We start from the raw sequence: 14,005 nt of genomic DNA, 5'->3' as shown, positions 1-14,005 counted from the left end.
TCTCTTCTGATTCCTTCTCAATCCATGATTCCGAGATGACTTGACGCTATGTTCCGAACGGGGGAGTTTCGGTCGGAAGGCGTTGGTCTCTTTGCTCTCGGCGTCTATTCGCTGTTTCTTGACTACTTTCTTCTCTGATGATACATACCTCTCTGCCACGCGAGATTCTGAATGTTTCAATTTCTGTCTGCCGCTTCGGCTTGCCATACCACAATGCCATTGCCTTAATGAGTGCCTTTTCTTTTCGTCTTGTGGCAAACCGAGTTGACACATCACGCGTGTCGTCTTCTGCCCTCCCCCACTTTCTCATTTGCATTTATTGCTAGGTGATCATTATTGCTAGGCAAATATCGCATATGAAATAGGCTTAGGTAGAATGATTATGCTCGCTAATCGGCAAAGTTTCATTCGTAAGATTGCTAGGTATGTGACGTATCTATCTGCACAGGTCTATAAGAAATTACTGATCCAGGCCGTTAAACTCTATCAATCGCTTCACGGCTTCAATCACTCGATCCGCAGCGCCACCGCCCGACCCAATACCCGGATTGTCGATTCTAGCGGCAAGTGCCTCATCCAACATAGTCCGCAATCGCGAAACAAGCACACCAATCCGAGCCCAGCCACGTAGTCGGAGCCAGCCATCCACGACGAGACCACGCCCCACGGTGTCGAGGGAAATGGAGCCGCAGAAGAGCAAGAGTGAATAGGCATTGAAAGCTGAGAATTGCATTAGTATCGTAAAGGATTGGAGGGCCTTCAGGGGTAGATTGGGAAGACTTACGGGTGAGGTCCCGAATGAACACCTTGCTGGTCGCCATTTTTGTGAAGTAGCTCAGGTAGGCGGCCGAATTAGGGTATCCTTGAGCAGAAAAAAGGATCGAGCTGGGATGGATAAACACACGCCCATTCTCCTGATTGAAGTACTTGATTGTTCGTGCATCTGGGTCTACCTCGACAGTACCGGTGACAGAGCTCGCGAACTTTTTGTCCGGAAACGAGATCTGTGCCACCTGGGGCTGGAAAGCACCTGCGATGAGAGCACGGAGGAGGTTGTGATTTGCACCGTTGCGGTTCCATGTATTGGCACCGTCGGCGTAATCCACGGGCAAGATACCCGAGTCTTTGAGAGAGGTGATGAATTGGGCCCTGTTAGAGGAGATGTCGCGGAGGGTTTGGAAGGATAGGAAGTTCGCGACGCACCACGACTGCGTCTGCCAGTAGCCCTGACTGCGAGCCTTTTCAGCCCATGTCTGATAAGCTGAAAGGTCTGTGAGAAGATCGCCATCACCGGGGCGGGAGAAGCTTGATCTTGCCGCATTGGCTTCCTCACGTCTTTCGCGCGGAGAGACAAATGGGCTTTTCACAGTAAGGATGGCCGCGATGGTGAGACATGATTCCATACATCCAAAGATCGAACCATATATCATAAGCTTTGCACACCGCAAATCTGCGGGAATCATAGAAAGATAGCGCCCTAGGGCTGTAAGACGGCTATGGTCTGAGCTCCCACTCTATGCAGAAAATCAAGGGCACCTTCCACAGCTATACTCTCTGGCGGTGTGATGGTATTGGCGAGAAAGTTGGCCACATCGTCCATACCCTTCATGGATTTGACAGAGAGGCACAATTGCTCTAAAGGCACACGACGGATTTCTGGGTCTGGCCGTTGTGCCATATCAGACTCGGCTTTGCGGGTGTAGAGCTTGTAGCAAGTGCCGGCGCGTACACGGCCTGCACGGCCTCGGCGTTGCTTGCATGCGGCTTGGGACGCCCAGACTTCAAGCAATCGAACCATATTGTCCTTAGGATCATAGCTAGTCTCCTTGACTCGACCGGTGTCGATGACCGCAACGACATCTTCAATAGTAATAGAGGTTTCCGCCACGTTGGTTGCAGCGATGACCTTTCGTTTTCCCTTTCGGAGGGCTCTGAAATACTCGACGTTGCTCCGCCGGGAGCAACGAAGCATGCAATGGTAAGGGATGTGCGTTGGGGATCTTCTTGACAGCCGTCAAGCACCTTTCAATCTCCAGGGTTCCGGGCAAGAATATCAGAATTCCACCAGGCTGATCTCCTAATTGGGAGTCGATGTGTCGTACAGTGGTGGCAATCAGCTCATAGTTGATTCCCATTCCAACACTGCGGAGCGCCCTTCCAAGAGACTCTTCACCACGTGAGACGTCAATTCCTTCGTCATCCCATTCACTTAATTCGGGCGCAAAACCAGTATCTCGAACGACATCGTCAAGATAGTAATCTTGCACCGGGAATGTGCGACCAGGGATATTCACCAAGCCAACCGATTTAGAGCCGCCAAAGTAGTTCATGAAGATTTGGGCATCTAGAGTGGCACTCATGAGGATAACCTTCAGATCCTTGCGATGTTTTAGAACATCACGTAAAAGGGCCAGAAGGAAATCTGTGTCAAGGCTTCGCTCGTGAACCTCATCAACTACTACGTGTGAAACATCGGCAATGAACTTGCGACATTGCCATCGGTGTCGCCTCCAGACTGGATGCGGCGAAGTAAAACACCCGTAGTCACGAAAGTGATCTTAGTCGTTCCTTGCTTAGCTTTTGACTCGCCGCGGATGATATATCCAACCTCACCACCGACAGTGGCACAACGCTCATCGCTCACTCTGTCAGCAAGACCCAAGGCAGAAATTCGGCGAGGCTGAGTACAAATGATGTTGGCAGCACCTCCGAGACCACGTTTGATCATATCGTCTAGAATGAACTGTACAGATTGAGTACTCTTTCCACTACCAGTCTCACCGGAGATGATTGTGACCTGATGAGAGTTGACAGCATCAATGATGGCGTCTCGGGTGTTCCAGGCGGGCAGTGACTGTCGCTTTCGAGACATCTCGACCTGAGGCGCAGTGTTTTGCTTTTCCTCCCATGCATCGCGAATTGCTATGCTTTGAGGAGAGTCAGGTCTCCAGTCAATGCCACGCCGTTGCTTACGAGCCGAACGGACCGGGATATCGCGAGTTTCAGGCTCGGGAGACGTTGTCACTGTTGAGATTTCACGGAGCCTGCCTGGATTCTCCATAATATCAGGTAAATTAACTTCTAGCCAATCTAGAATATTGAAGATCATAGGGTCTCCAGAGAAATTCTCTTCAGCATATTGTACAGCTCGACGAATTGCACTCAAACGAATGTAAGCTGGGATGCCTTTAGCATGAATAGATATGACCGGAGGAACCGCAGGATAATGGACCGCAGGCTCGTGGAAGCGGAAAACAGTGCCCTTTGGGATTTCGGGGAGCTTCGCTTTTAATTTCACAGACTTTGGGTGAAACGCGCGAGTAGCGCTCCCCAAAGATTGCTTCAAGAGTTTCCTGTTCCTCTGGCCACGCCCCAGGGATGCCCTCACCAATGGGCCTTGACGCAAATCCGGAGCCATGAGCCAATGTGCCCTGTAGGTACTCCGCAGCAGCAAGTTCGTCGCCACCTCTGTTATCTAGAACCTGAGAACACAAATCTGCAGGGTATCCGACAGCTGCGAGTCGTTTGAGCTTTGCCTCTCGGGCAAGATCTCCGGTCCCAAGGCTAACGCCTGCTGAATAGTTCTCTGGGAGAGACCACGGAGGAAGATCATCCTCCGGGACGTAGACCAGGAGCCATTCCAAAACCTCTTCACGGTCTTTACATTCAACAACAGCCTCTTCCACGTGACTGCGACGAAATCCTAACTTAGTAAACTCTTCAATGATCTCTCTCTGTTCTTTGTCGGAGATTTTGATGGAGTGGGGGTTCCAAACGGTATGTTCGCGCAGCAATCCTTCTATCTCACGACGGATGCGTGCTCCCATCTCTACCTTAGGCGCTTGAGACCAAATGCGTTTGTTTCTATGGCCTCCACCTCCAAGTCCGAGGTCTACCGATGAAACCTTCTCTTTTGCCTGCGCCTTCGCGTGGTCTGCTTTTTTCTTTTCCATATCCAGCGCAGCACTTTCCCGTTCTTGTTTCGCTAGGAACGGATCGGCCTCATACAGCCAGCCATCGCCTTTCTCCACATCAGCTGCTTTGATATCTGCAAAGTCCTCTTTCCAAAGCCTTTTATATGTTGGTGGAAGCATCAGGTGGATATTGCGCATGTTGCATACACGGAAAAGGGCAAAGGCGGCAGCGAAATGGCGGGCTTCCAGAGCCGTCGGCTGTAGCGCTAATTGCTTGTGTGACTCGGGGAGCTTCATCGGAGGCAGGATAATCAATTCGCGAGTCTTCGGATCGATTTCTTCAGAGTGACTGTGGAGAAAAACCGGCCGGAGGTGGAAGCCTGAAGGAAAACAATTGCATTAGCCCTGGGTTACCTTCGAAGAAGGGCATCTCTTCATCCTCAAAGAGCCAGTCTCACCATGCTATACTCTGGTTTCTCCCATTTTTGCTTCTGACAATGTTCAGACAGCATATTGACAGGCAGTTTGCCTGTCCATGATGCGCCGCCAATGACCTCTTTCACTGTTGGCTTCTTGGGCTCTTCTGGTACTGGTTTTTTCTCCTTGTTTTCTGCAGCAGCCTTTGCCTGTTTGGTCCCAGGTTTGGGGCCTGGGCCTGAACGGGCATCTGACTTCTTTTTAGGTCCCATTGTCGTGGGTTTCGTGACGAACTGCGGAAGAGCGTCGGCCTCTTTTCTGGATGTCCCGCGCTAAACCACATTGGGATATTTGCGGGGAGGTCTTGCGGCGCTTAGCGGCCCAGATCTTCAATCATCATCAGCTTCTTGTTCTTGATGGTTTTCCTTTGCTGAACCTCGAGGGGCAATGTGATAAAAAAATGTCAGAAGCAGATAAAGCTTCGAGTCCCGAAGGGATCACAGCGCCTACAGCAAGTCCACCAACTGTGCAGAAGAGAAATGCCTGTGAGATCACCTTGAATCAAGAATAAGTACTTGCCCTTTTGACCAATGACAAACTAACGTGGAGGATATTCTCATAGTTACAGAGCTGCTCTCATCCAGAAGCAAGCAACAAAAGCCTGATACCAACCCTATAGGTTCCTCGGGGAAGAACAAAATGGGCAGCAACCGCCGCGACGACCTCGGCGCCTACGTCAGGAACCCCGAATCCTTTCCCAAGGACGTTATCTATCAGAATGAGGAATTTGTTGCAATTCGCGACAAGTTTCCGAAATCATCTCTTCACTTACTCCTCCTACCCCGCGACCGGATCAAAATGCGCAAGCACCCATTCGAAGCCTTTAAAGATGCCGAATTCCTAGAGAAGGTCAAGGTAGAGGCAGGCAAGCTCCAGAAGCTAGCGGCCAGCGAGTTACGTCGCATGTATGGTAAGGATTCTGCGCAGGAGAAAGTGAGGCAAGCTGCACTGGATGCGCACCCACCGCCAGACGAGTTGCCCGCAGGCAGGGACTGGGTGAAGGAGATCAAGTGTGGAGTTCATGCTGTTCCGTCCATGAACGATCTACACATTCATGTCATCGCGGTGGATCACTATAGCGAGCGGATGAAGCATCGGAAACACTACAACAGCTTTGCGACGCCTTTTTTTGTCCCCCTGGAGGACTTCCCGTTGAAAAGCGATGACTCGCGATGGCATCCGGAACGAGAGGGGTACTTGCGTCGGGATCTTGTCTGTTGGCGCTGCGGCCGGAACTTTGGGAATAGCTTTGAGAAGCTGAAAACCCACTTATGGAAGGAGTTTGGCGAGTGGAAGAAGATTTGAAAAAAACCAATTCAACGTCCTATCTGCGCAGACATCAACGCCATACGACAGACTAGTCGTGTTCTGAGATCGTATTCATTGAGCCTCACCTCGGTGGGCCCAATGATTTCAATCAAAGCTTTATTTGTATTTCGTATTCTAGATTGTACATAGTAAGGCGAAGACAGAGAACTGAAGGCGCATTTTCCAGCGACTACCAGTAGTCCGGATGTCCAATGCCTGTTCCTCAACCATGACCCTGACGACTCTCTACCCTTCACCAATGTAGCGTGCCCTCTATCCAACATCCCTTGGATTCTGTATCTATGCACGAGTGGCCTTCTTACCACCACCCTTAACCTTTCGGGCCTCGGGGCGGTTGATGTGATGGGAGGGAATCCAGTCGGCATTGTAGGTAGAAGCAGAAGAAACGGCAGCGTTGGAGGTTTCCTCGGGGGTCTTGGGAGCAGCACGCTTCTCGCCGGTCTTGCTGCTCTTGCGCTTCTGGGGAAAGTACGGAGCGACCCAAACAGTGTAGAAGAAGTAGACAACCCCAACGAAGCAGGCCAAGAGAAAGAAGTAGAGAAAGATACTAGGGCAAATTGTTAGTCCAACAGCGGTCGCTATGCGTCGAAGGGGAATAATTACATCTGGGGGGTCGAAGATGCTAGTATCGGGCTCCACCACGCTCACAGTGCCATTGAAGGCCTGCAGAGTGAAGAAACCACCCTCGCTGTCAGAAAGAATAGCTGCGATGTTCAGACGCAGGTCCTGGGGATGCATCTCGGTGGCGAAGCTGTAGATGACAGCTTCCTGCGACTTGGCAGGAATCTCCACGCCGTAACGCGAGGCAGTCAGGTTGCGAACAATTTTGCTCTCCTCTCCCAGATCCCAAAGGCTCGCGCCGAGGATATTGAGGGTGACCGGGTTGGGCTCATCATTGGTGAATGAAACAACAGCCTCCGTTGGGTGACCGTTGATGACCTTGATACCAAAAATCTCAGAGTGCGGGAATGAGGTGTGAACCTTGACTGCGAGATCGGAGGGACCAGCTGTTACGACCTTCGGATCGGCCTCCTACAGGTGAGATCACGAACACAGTCAGTCAATTGAGCTGGGTAGGAACGAGTCGCAAGTCGCGAGTCAGGCGAAGAGGCGATCTCGAATTGGGGTAAAAGCAGGGAGCTTACGGCGGCGAAGCCGGTGTTGATGAAGGCCTGAAGCGAGAGCAAACCCAGAGAGAGGAATCCGAAACGAGTCATCTTGACAGGAGGATAATAGAGAAGGTGGACGGGTATAGAAGAGAGAAGGGGTGATCACACGTTGCAATTTAGGAAGGTCCACTTTTCGCCGGGGAAACGCTGAGTCAGCGCAAATAGAGATTCCAAGGTTTGGCAACTTTTTTTTTTGAAACAGGACAAGCAAGAAACTGGATCGTTCAGGCTGAGGATTTATATATTTTTGATAAAAGGAAATTCACCTGGAGGTCAAGAAACGACACAGAGACCTGTTCTCTGGCGACCTGCTTTTATCCGATCCTCGAGGAAAGAGTGCAGAATCAGGGTGCGACTAGTATCCCGTGGATTTTTTTAGTGACCTTTGATATCCCCCATCGCGTTGATCGCGCCGGACTTCTTTGAAACTTTATCTACCAGCTCCCTTCCCTCTCCATCAACCTCACTTGCACATTAGCTAACATGGACGCCACCCCGTTCTTGGATCGCTATCGCGAGTTGAGTTCCCTTGACGAAAAGAAGAACCAGCTCATTGAAGTACGTCTCCCCGATCCCTTTTTCCCGCACGGGCGCTAAATCCATATGTTGAACAGGAACTACTCCAACGAGTTGCTTCTCTCGAAGAAGACTTTAAGCAGGAGAAATTGGACCATGCGCGCGAGACCCGATTCAACCGAGATATCCAGCTCCACGAGATGGAGCTGATGCAGCAGATTTCTCAAATAAAAACCATCATGGTGAGGACTCCGGATTGGCACGGCATGCACATATACTGAGTGGGACTTTGGACAGGCGCGCGAACCGTTTGTGGTTGTGCTTCTGGATGGTGAGGGGTCATTCTTCAAGGATGATCTGCTGCAGCTCGGTGAAGAAGGTGGTCGCAGTGCAGCCCGACAGCTGTACAGTGGGCTGAATTCGTACTTGCTGAAGCAACTGCCGAGTATCAACTCTCCGAAAATAATGATCAAAATTTACCTCAATATGAAGTCCTTCGGGGACCTTTGCGTCCGTGCTGGCGTCATCTCAGATCCGACGATATTACAAGACTTCATTCGGGGGTTCAATGAGACAACCTCGTTTTCGGAAATTGTGGATATTGGGTCTGGCAAGAATAAGGCCAGTGATAAGATTCAGGGTGAGTTGGACCTCTTGGATCTGATCCTCCCCTTCGTGTGGAGCCCCACGAGCTAATCTATGTTTTTCTTATTCCTCCCTTGCAGAGACGTTTCAAGTCTTTCTTTACAACTGCCATTGTCACCAAATCTTCCTGGGTTGCGCTTCAAATAGTGAATACGCTCGATTCCTCGATGAAACAACCAAAGAGGGCGATCTCACCGGTCGAATCTCATTAGTGGAAGGCATCCCCTTTGATAAGGAACTGGACTCGGCCAAGGCTTCATATCGAATTGCCAGATTTCCAGACGTTCTGCGGTCCTCCAAGTTGGCGCCTGCATATATGGCTCCCTGGAAGACGAGCTTACCATCTCGATCAATGCTCACCCCGTCACCGTCTCAACAGCCGCAGAATGTCCCTTCCTTGTCGCGTACGTCTACCAATACGAGCACTTCGGGTATCTGCGCACCTCTCCCTGCCCCGACGGCCAGCAAGATATCTGGATCTCCTGCGAGTGATTTTCAGACCGTGCGCTCGAGACCAAACGGGACGACTGCTCCCAAGACTGTTGAGCGGAACAAGTATGGACAGCGCGTGGATCGCTTGGACTTCAAGAGCATTCCTCGTGATGACTTGAACAAATTGAAGAAGTTGAAGTTGTGCAACTATTATTTCCTCCTCGGAGAATGCCCCAATGAGGAGAATTGTTACCATGATCATGATCGGAAGTTGTCTCGAACGGACCTCCATATCCTATCTGCCATTGCCCGCATGACGCCCTGCCGTTTTGGGCTTGAATGCGATGATCCGGATTGTATTTACGGCCATCGCTGTCCCCAGAGCGAACCGGGCAAGAAGACTTGTTTCAGGGGTGATACCTGTCGATTTGAGCCTGTTGCACATGGGATTGATACCAACATTGTCAAAGTGACCAAGATCTAGACTTGCTTGTCTTTGTATCCTGGTGTGTGTTATTTCTGGTTCGCCACCCTTTTTTTTTTTTATTACAAATGATTACATATTTGTCGCCCGGCGTAAATGGTCATAAAAGGATCTGTTGTTATTTCGGTCTGCCGAGGGTCATTTGCATTTTCACAAGACTGTTGTCTGATGGTTGTTATTCTCCTGGGGTTTCGGGTCAGGCTGGGGTCACAATTCGGGGTTATTGAAACTCACTGAACATTACCACGAGGACCGGGATCTTCTCGGATCTGAATCATGGTGGCGCATAGAATGTGCTTGAACATGACCTAAGTTATCCAAGTTCTCGGCAAGGCAGGTGTCGGTTTTTATTTTATGAATGGGTCGATAGCCAGGGACATCCATGTGAAACTTGTGCATATTGCTCCGAGTAATGTACTGATAACCATTAAGTAAAGAATATTCAAAACCCGTCGCAAAGCCTGATGTGCTTTGCGGATATCATTCATCCATTGTAATTCGTAGAAGGTCACGGTTAGCTCTTGATTGAGGTCCCAGAAATGGCAAATCGTCTCTCCCAGCCCAGGCAATCTCCCTGGCCACATATTCCTTCATCGAGAACCATGGCATTTGAATTCCTCAAATGAGTACAAGGAATACCGTACTCTTTGACGCAGCAGATGAAAGGTGTAGAGGATGGTTTTTTATGCGCGGCCGGCAAATTCCGGGAAGAGGCTGCAGCGAGTTTGCACTCTTCCAAATCGCCCCAAAGAATGAAGAGCTTCTCACGCAACTCGTCTAGACAGCCTTCATTACTACGAAGGCTATTATCATAAAGCGCGCAGTTAGTGTAAGCCTCGGCAAATGAGCGGCAAACCGCAATATGAACAACTTACTCGGTAGGATTGAGATCAAGTAGATGCTCTCCGTCTGGTCCAGAGACGAAGACCTTCATCTGCGGACGGTGCTGCTTTTTATTCAATATGGGGTCTGTTCCTTCAAGGAGGAGACAGAAACGCCATTCCCACGAGGTATGAGAGCCATCAATGTCCATGTGATCGCTAGAGAACATGGATTTGTTAGGTACTTTTACCGCAAAGTCTTCCAACTTTGGAGGGAAATAATCAACCACGCGGGCTTGCGTGAGATAAGAAACATTTTGGAATGGGAGTTTGTAGGTGATCCCGCCCGGAGGAGTATTAATATGTGTATCAGCAGACAAAATGGACTCCAGAGAGCGGACAGGAATGCCGTTATTAGGGTATCTAACTGTATATTCTTCATTTAGCTTACTGGACGTGGTGCACTGTCCTGGCTGCTTACCGTTCGGGTTCAGCTTCATCTTGGAAGAGGTCGTAGGCAGCCTTGGCTGCCCTTCTTCTATCTTCTCATTCTTCTTTTTCCCGGCAGTTTTCTTCTTCTTTGTAAGATTCCCCGCCTCTTTGTCCTCATCTTTGGGGATGCCATGGACTTTCCAGTATTCCTTCCGCCGTTGAATGAGCTCTCGAGCCCGTTCATCATAGTCGGGAGATGTTAATTGGACATGGATCTTGTCGGGGAACTTCTTGTCCGTGGAGACAGCAAATTCCATCCCACCATAGCCGTTATCCTTGGGTCGCACATATGTAAGAAGAATAATATTGCCTGGCTTGACATTTTGCCGAGCCCAGGATGCATGTGGCTCCCACAGGGTCACTGGGACTGTCATTTTGCCCCAAGGTCCTGGCCACTTTTTGGCATACTTGGGGGTCAAATATCCATGGGGATCTCCTTCCTGTCCTCCGATCTCCTCCTTGGTATAGTCTGTAAGTGATTCATGGGATGTGTAGTCGGTCATCCAGAGTGTTACTCTCTCAGAATCAAAATCGTTATCTTTGATGACCTGTCCAATGAATTGACCAAAGGTGCCTATTATGGCATCTTTGACAAGCGTAAATGGGAGATGGGATTTTCTCGGGCCTACAGAGGCTTGCACTACCTGGGATCGTGGTGTCTGTGAAGGTAAAGCAGCATATGATGCTGACGCGCCTCCTGATTGATGTAAATAGGCTTCCGCGTTAGTCAGAATCAATGAAGCTGCTCTCTTCTCCGCATAGGTAGGGTTGATAGGGATAGGCCCTGATATGAAACCCGAAGGCGCGCTGGGATTTGGATCTGATCGAAAAATGGCCCATGGAACTGTGTTCCTGTTGTACGCGACCCCTATTGTCTCGTCCTTGTACGGCTTGACCTGTAATGAGGAGCATTAGATCTTCTATAGCTCGATTATTGTTATGGGGGTAAAGCTTGCCATCAAGTTCTGAAGAAGAATCACGTCGTTGCGTTGAATGGGTGGAACCGCACTCTCATCATCATGGAAGTATTTGATCTTGAGTCCATCAGCCCATGATGGGGTATCCCAGTGAGAGTCTTTGATTGTGAAGGTGACACATATTGAAGATCCTCTAGTATGCATTGGGGGTAGATGGTCGACTACAAGACCCACCACACTGATGGACTTGTGCTTCGCCCTCAGCGCAGTGGCAACATCCATTAGTTCGGGCACAGGCATGGTGGGCAGGCACTTCTGGTGATCTTGCGTATCAAAACGCCGTAACGGTAGTCTCCCGGTCGCCGACAGGAAACTCCTCGAATATCGGAGGCAATAATAGCAACAAAGACGCGAGGATTGCTGCTCGCTCAAAGAGCCATGATCAGTACAGAATGACACCACAGGTCCACCAGATCATAGTATAATTCAGGGGTCAATGCAGGCTATGCAGACCATTTCCCTTAGGTACACCAAAGGCCTTTGTACACATTGAAAAAAGAGCAACTATACAAACGTCGGGGCGGTAGTCAATATTGGGGCAGGTCACATGATCACTCCCCTCCTTAATCACACACGAATCCTTTGCCTTCCGCTTTACCCCCCCACATCTCCTTCCTTTTCTTCTGAACAGCGCGCCTTTCTCTTCCACCACCACCACCTCCTCGTTCTCACCTTTCCTGAACTATCGCGGCGCACATATTTTCCGTAGCCATGGCGGAACGTTACATCCCAGAGCACCGCCGAACTCAGTTCAAGGCTAGAAACCAGTTCAAGCCTGACGAGCTCCGCCGTCGTCGTGAGGAACAACAGGTCGAGATTCGAAAGCAGAAGCGTGATGACAACCTTGCCAAACGACGTGGTATCCAGACTCGTGATGGTGGCATTGGAGTTGGCGATGCAGCTTCGGCTGCCGATGAATCTGATGATGAAGCAGGCCAAATTGAATCAGAGGTACGTTATTCTATGGTCTAACCTTTTGCTCCCTACCATTCCGTTGTTCTGCTTGTGTCTATTTTGCGTCATTGAGGAGCATGATTGCCGTCTCTTTTCCGGCGTTCATGTTCATTTGGCCACCCTTTGTTTTTATGATGCGTTCATCAACATGGAAATTTTTCACCGCCCGTTGCCATGGGGCCGAGCCCCTCCACCATGACCCCACGCGATCACAGCGCCTGAAAAAAAAAAATAAAATAAAAAGAGCTGAACGCTGACTGGATGGGTTTCCTAGCTCAATGTCGAACTCCCTCAAATGGTAAAGGGTGTATTCTCCGACCAGGTTGAAGAGCAAATCCAGGCTACTACCAAGTTCCGCAAACTTTTGTCCAAGGAGCGCAACCCCCCTATTGAGCGTGTTATCGAAACCGGAGTCGTCAGCCGCTTTGTTGAATTCCTTCGCTCGCCCCACACCCTGGTTCAATTCGAGTCTGCATGGGCCCTGACCAACATTGCCTCCGGTTCTGCTCAGCAGACCCAGGTTGTCATCGAAGCTGGCGCTGTGCCCATCTTTGTTGAGCTTCTGGGTAGCCCTGAGCCCGATGTTCGCGAGCAGGCTGTTTGGGCCCTTGGTAACATTGCCGGTGACAGCCCCACCTGCCGAGATTTCGTCCTCGGAGCGGGTGCCCTCCGACCTCTTCTGAACTTGATCAACGATGGCCGCAAGCTGAGCATGCTCCGCAATGCTACCTGGACTCTGAGCAACTTTTGCCGTGGCAAGACCCCCCAGCCCGACTGGAACACCATTGCCCCTGCCCTCCCGGTCCTTTCCAAGCTGATCTACATGCTTGATGATGAAGTCTTAATGTACGTTGAAACCGTACCTCCTGGTGGTCCTGACGTTCGTACTAACCCACCTCTCAGTGATGCCTGCTGGGCTATCTCATATCTTTCCGACGGCTCCAATGACAAGATCCAGGCTGTCATCGAGGCCGGTATTCCCCGCCGTCTGGTCGAGCTCCTTATGCATGCTTCCACCTCTGTCCAGACCCCGGCTCTTCGCTCCGTCGGCAACATTGTTACTGGTGACGATGTCCAAACCCAGGTCATCATTAACTGCGGATCTCTGCCCGCTCTCCTGTCTCTTCTGAGCTCCACCAAGGATGGAATTCGCAAGGAAGCTTGCTGGACTATCTCTAACATCACAGCTGGAAACTCGAGCCAGATCCAGTCTGTTATCGATGCTGGCATTATTCCTCCTCTGATCTCTCTTCTTGCTAACGGGGACTTCAAGACCCGCAAGGAGGCTTGCTGGGCTATCTCTAACGCTACATCCGGTGGTCTGCAGAAGCCCGACCAGATCCGCTACCTTGTCTCTCAAGGCTGCATTAAGCCCCTCTGTGACCTTCTGGCCTGCCCCGACAACAAGATCATTCAAGTCGCCTTGGACGGTCTTGAGAATATCCTGAAGGTTGGCGAGATGGACAAGGAGGCTGGACAGGGTGAGACTCGTGTCAACCGCTATGCCCTGTTCATCGAGGAGGCTGGTGGCATGGAGAAGATTCACGATTGCCAGAACAATGCCAACGAGGAGATCTACATGAAGGCCTATAACATCATCGAGAAGTACTTCTCTGATGAGGATGAGGCTGCCGGTGACATCGATGAGTTGGCCCCCCAGCAGACCCAGACCGGTTTCGCTCTTGGTACCGGCCAGCAGCAACCTGCCGGCGGTTTCAACTTCGCGAACGGCGGTGGTGAATCCATGGACATGTAGAGAGCTGGTTTTTTCACACACTTCTCTCCCTCCACTTGC

General features: G+C 50.5%; 6 protein-coding genes across 6 annotated transcripts; 3 read left to right on the top strand and 3 right to left on the bottom strand.

Annotated features, from left to right (window-relative positions):
- Positions 1-460: 460 nt before the first annotated feature.
- N7468_001475 (RNA helicase) lies at positions 461-4,603 on the bottom strand (the record flags this gene model as incomplete). The annotated part of the gene is made up of 7 exons (XM_058470772.1): positions 461-720; positions 785-1,477; positions 1,537-1,906; positions 1,941-2,438; positions 2,492-3,262; positions 3,303-4,294; positions 4,411-4,603. 7 exons carry the CDS (start codon positions 4,601-4,603, stop codon positions 461-463), a joined length of 3,777 nt encoding a protein of 1,258 aa, XP_058333913.1.
- A 427-nt stretch (positions 4,604-5,030) lies between these two features.
- Positions 5,031-5,696, top strand: N7468_001474 (DNA 5'-adenosine monophosphate hydrolase; the record flags this gene model as incomplete). Its single annotated transcript, XM_058470771.1, has 1 exon — positions 5,031-5,696. The coding sequence occupies one exon, from the start codon at positions 5,031-5,033 to the stop codon at positions 5,694-5,696; it is 666 nt and encodes a 221-aa protein (XP_058333912.1).
- Positions 5,697-5,999: 303 nt separating this feature from the next.
- N7468_001473 (putative translocon-associated protein, alpha subunit) lies at positions 6,000-6,937 on the bottom strand (the record flags this gene model as incomplete). The annotated part of the gene is made up of 2 exons (XM_058470770.1): positions 6,000-6,752; positions 6,866-6,937. The coding sequence occupies 2 exons, from the start codon at positions 6,935-6,937 to the stop codon at positions 6,000-6,002; spliced, it is 825 nt and encodes a 274-aa protein (XP_058333911.1).
- A 435-nt stretch (positions 6,938-7,372) lies between these two features.
- N7468_001472 (CCCH zinc finger protein) lies at positions 7,373-8,966 on the top strand (the record flags this gene model as incomplete). Its single annotated transcript, XM_058470769.1, has 4 exons — positions 7,373-7,447; positions 7,504-7,647; positions 7,703-8,045; positions 8,131-8,966. The coding sequence occupies 4 exons, from the start codon at positions 7,373-7,375 to the stop codon at positions 8,964-8,966; spliced, it is 1,398 nt and encodes a 465-aa protein (XP_058333910.1).
- Positions 8,967-9,480: 514 nt separating this feature from the next.
- Positions 9,481-11,496, bottom strand: N7468_001471 (uncharacterized protein; the record flags this gene model as incomplete). Its single annotated transcript, XM_058470768.1, has 4 exons — positions 9,481-9,769; positions 9,842-10,214; positions 10,269-11,175; positions 11,236-11,496. The coding sequence occupies 4 exons, from the start codon at positions 11,494-11,496 to the stop codon at positions 9,481-9,483; spliced, it is 1,830 nt and encodes a 609-aa protein (XP_058333909.1).
- A 471-nt stretch (positions 11,497-11,967) lies between these two features.
- On the top strand, positions 11,968-13,966 carry N7468_001470 (karyopherin alpha; the record flags this gene model as incomplete). The annotated part of the gene is made up of 2 exons (XM_058470767.1): positions 11,968-12,207; positions 12,485-13,966. The coding sequence occupies 2 exons, from the start codon at positions 11,968-11,970 to the stop codon at positions 13,964-13,966; spliced, it is 1,722 nt and encodes a 573-aa protein (XP_058333908.1).
- Positions 13,967-14,005: the final 39 nt, after the last annotated feature.

Source organism: Penicillium chermesinum, assembly GCF_028974085.1.
Source record: "Penicillium chermesinum strain IBT 19713 chromosome Unknown utg000002l:1.0-5270490.0:1.0-5274688.0, whole genome shotgun sequence".
Lineage (NCBI taxonomy): Eukaryota > Fungi > Ascomycota > Eurotiomycetes > Eurotiales > Aspergillaceae > Penicillium > Penicillium chermesinum.
This window is presented reverse-complemented; position numbering and strand designations above follow the sequence as displayed.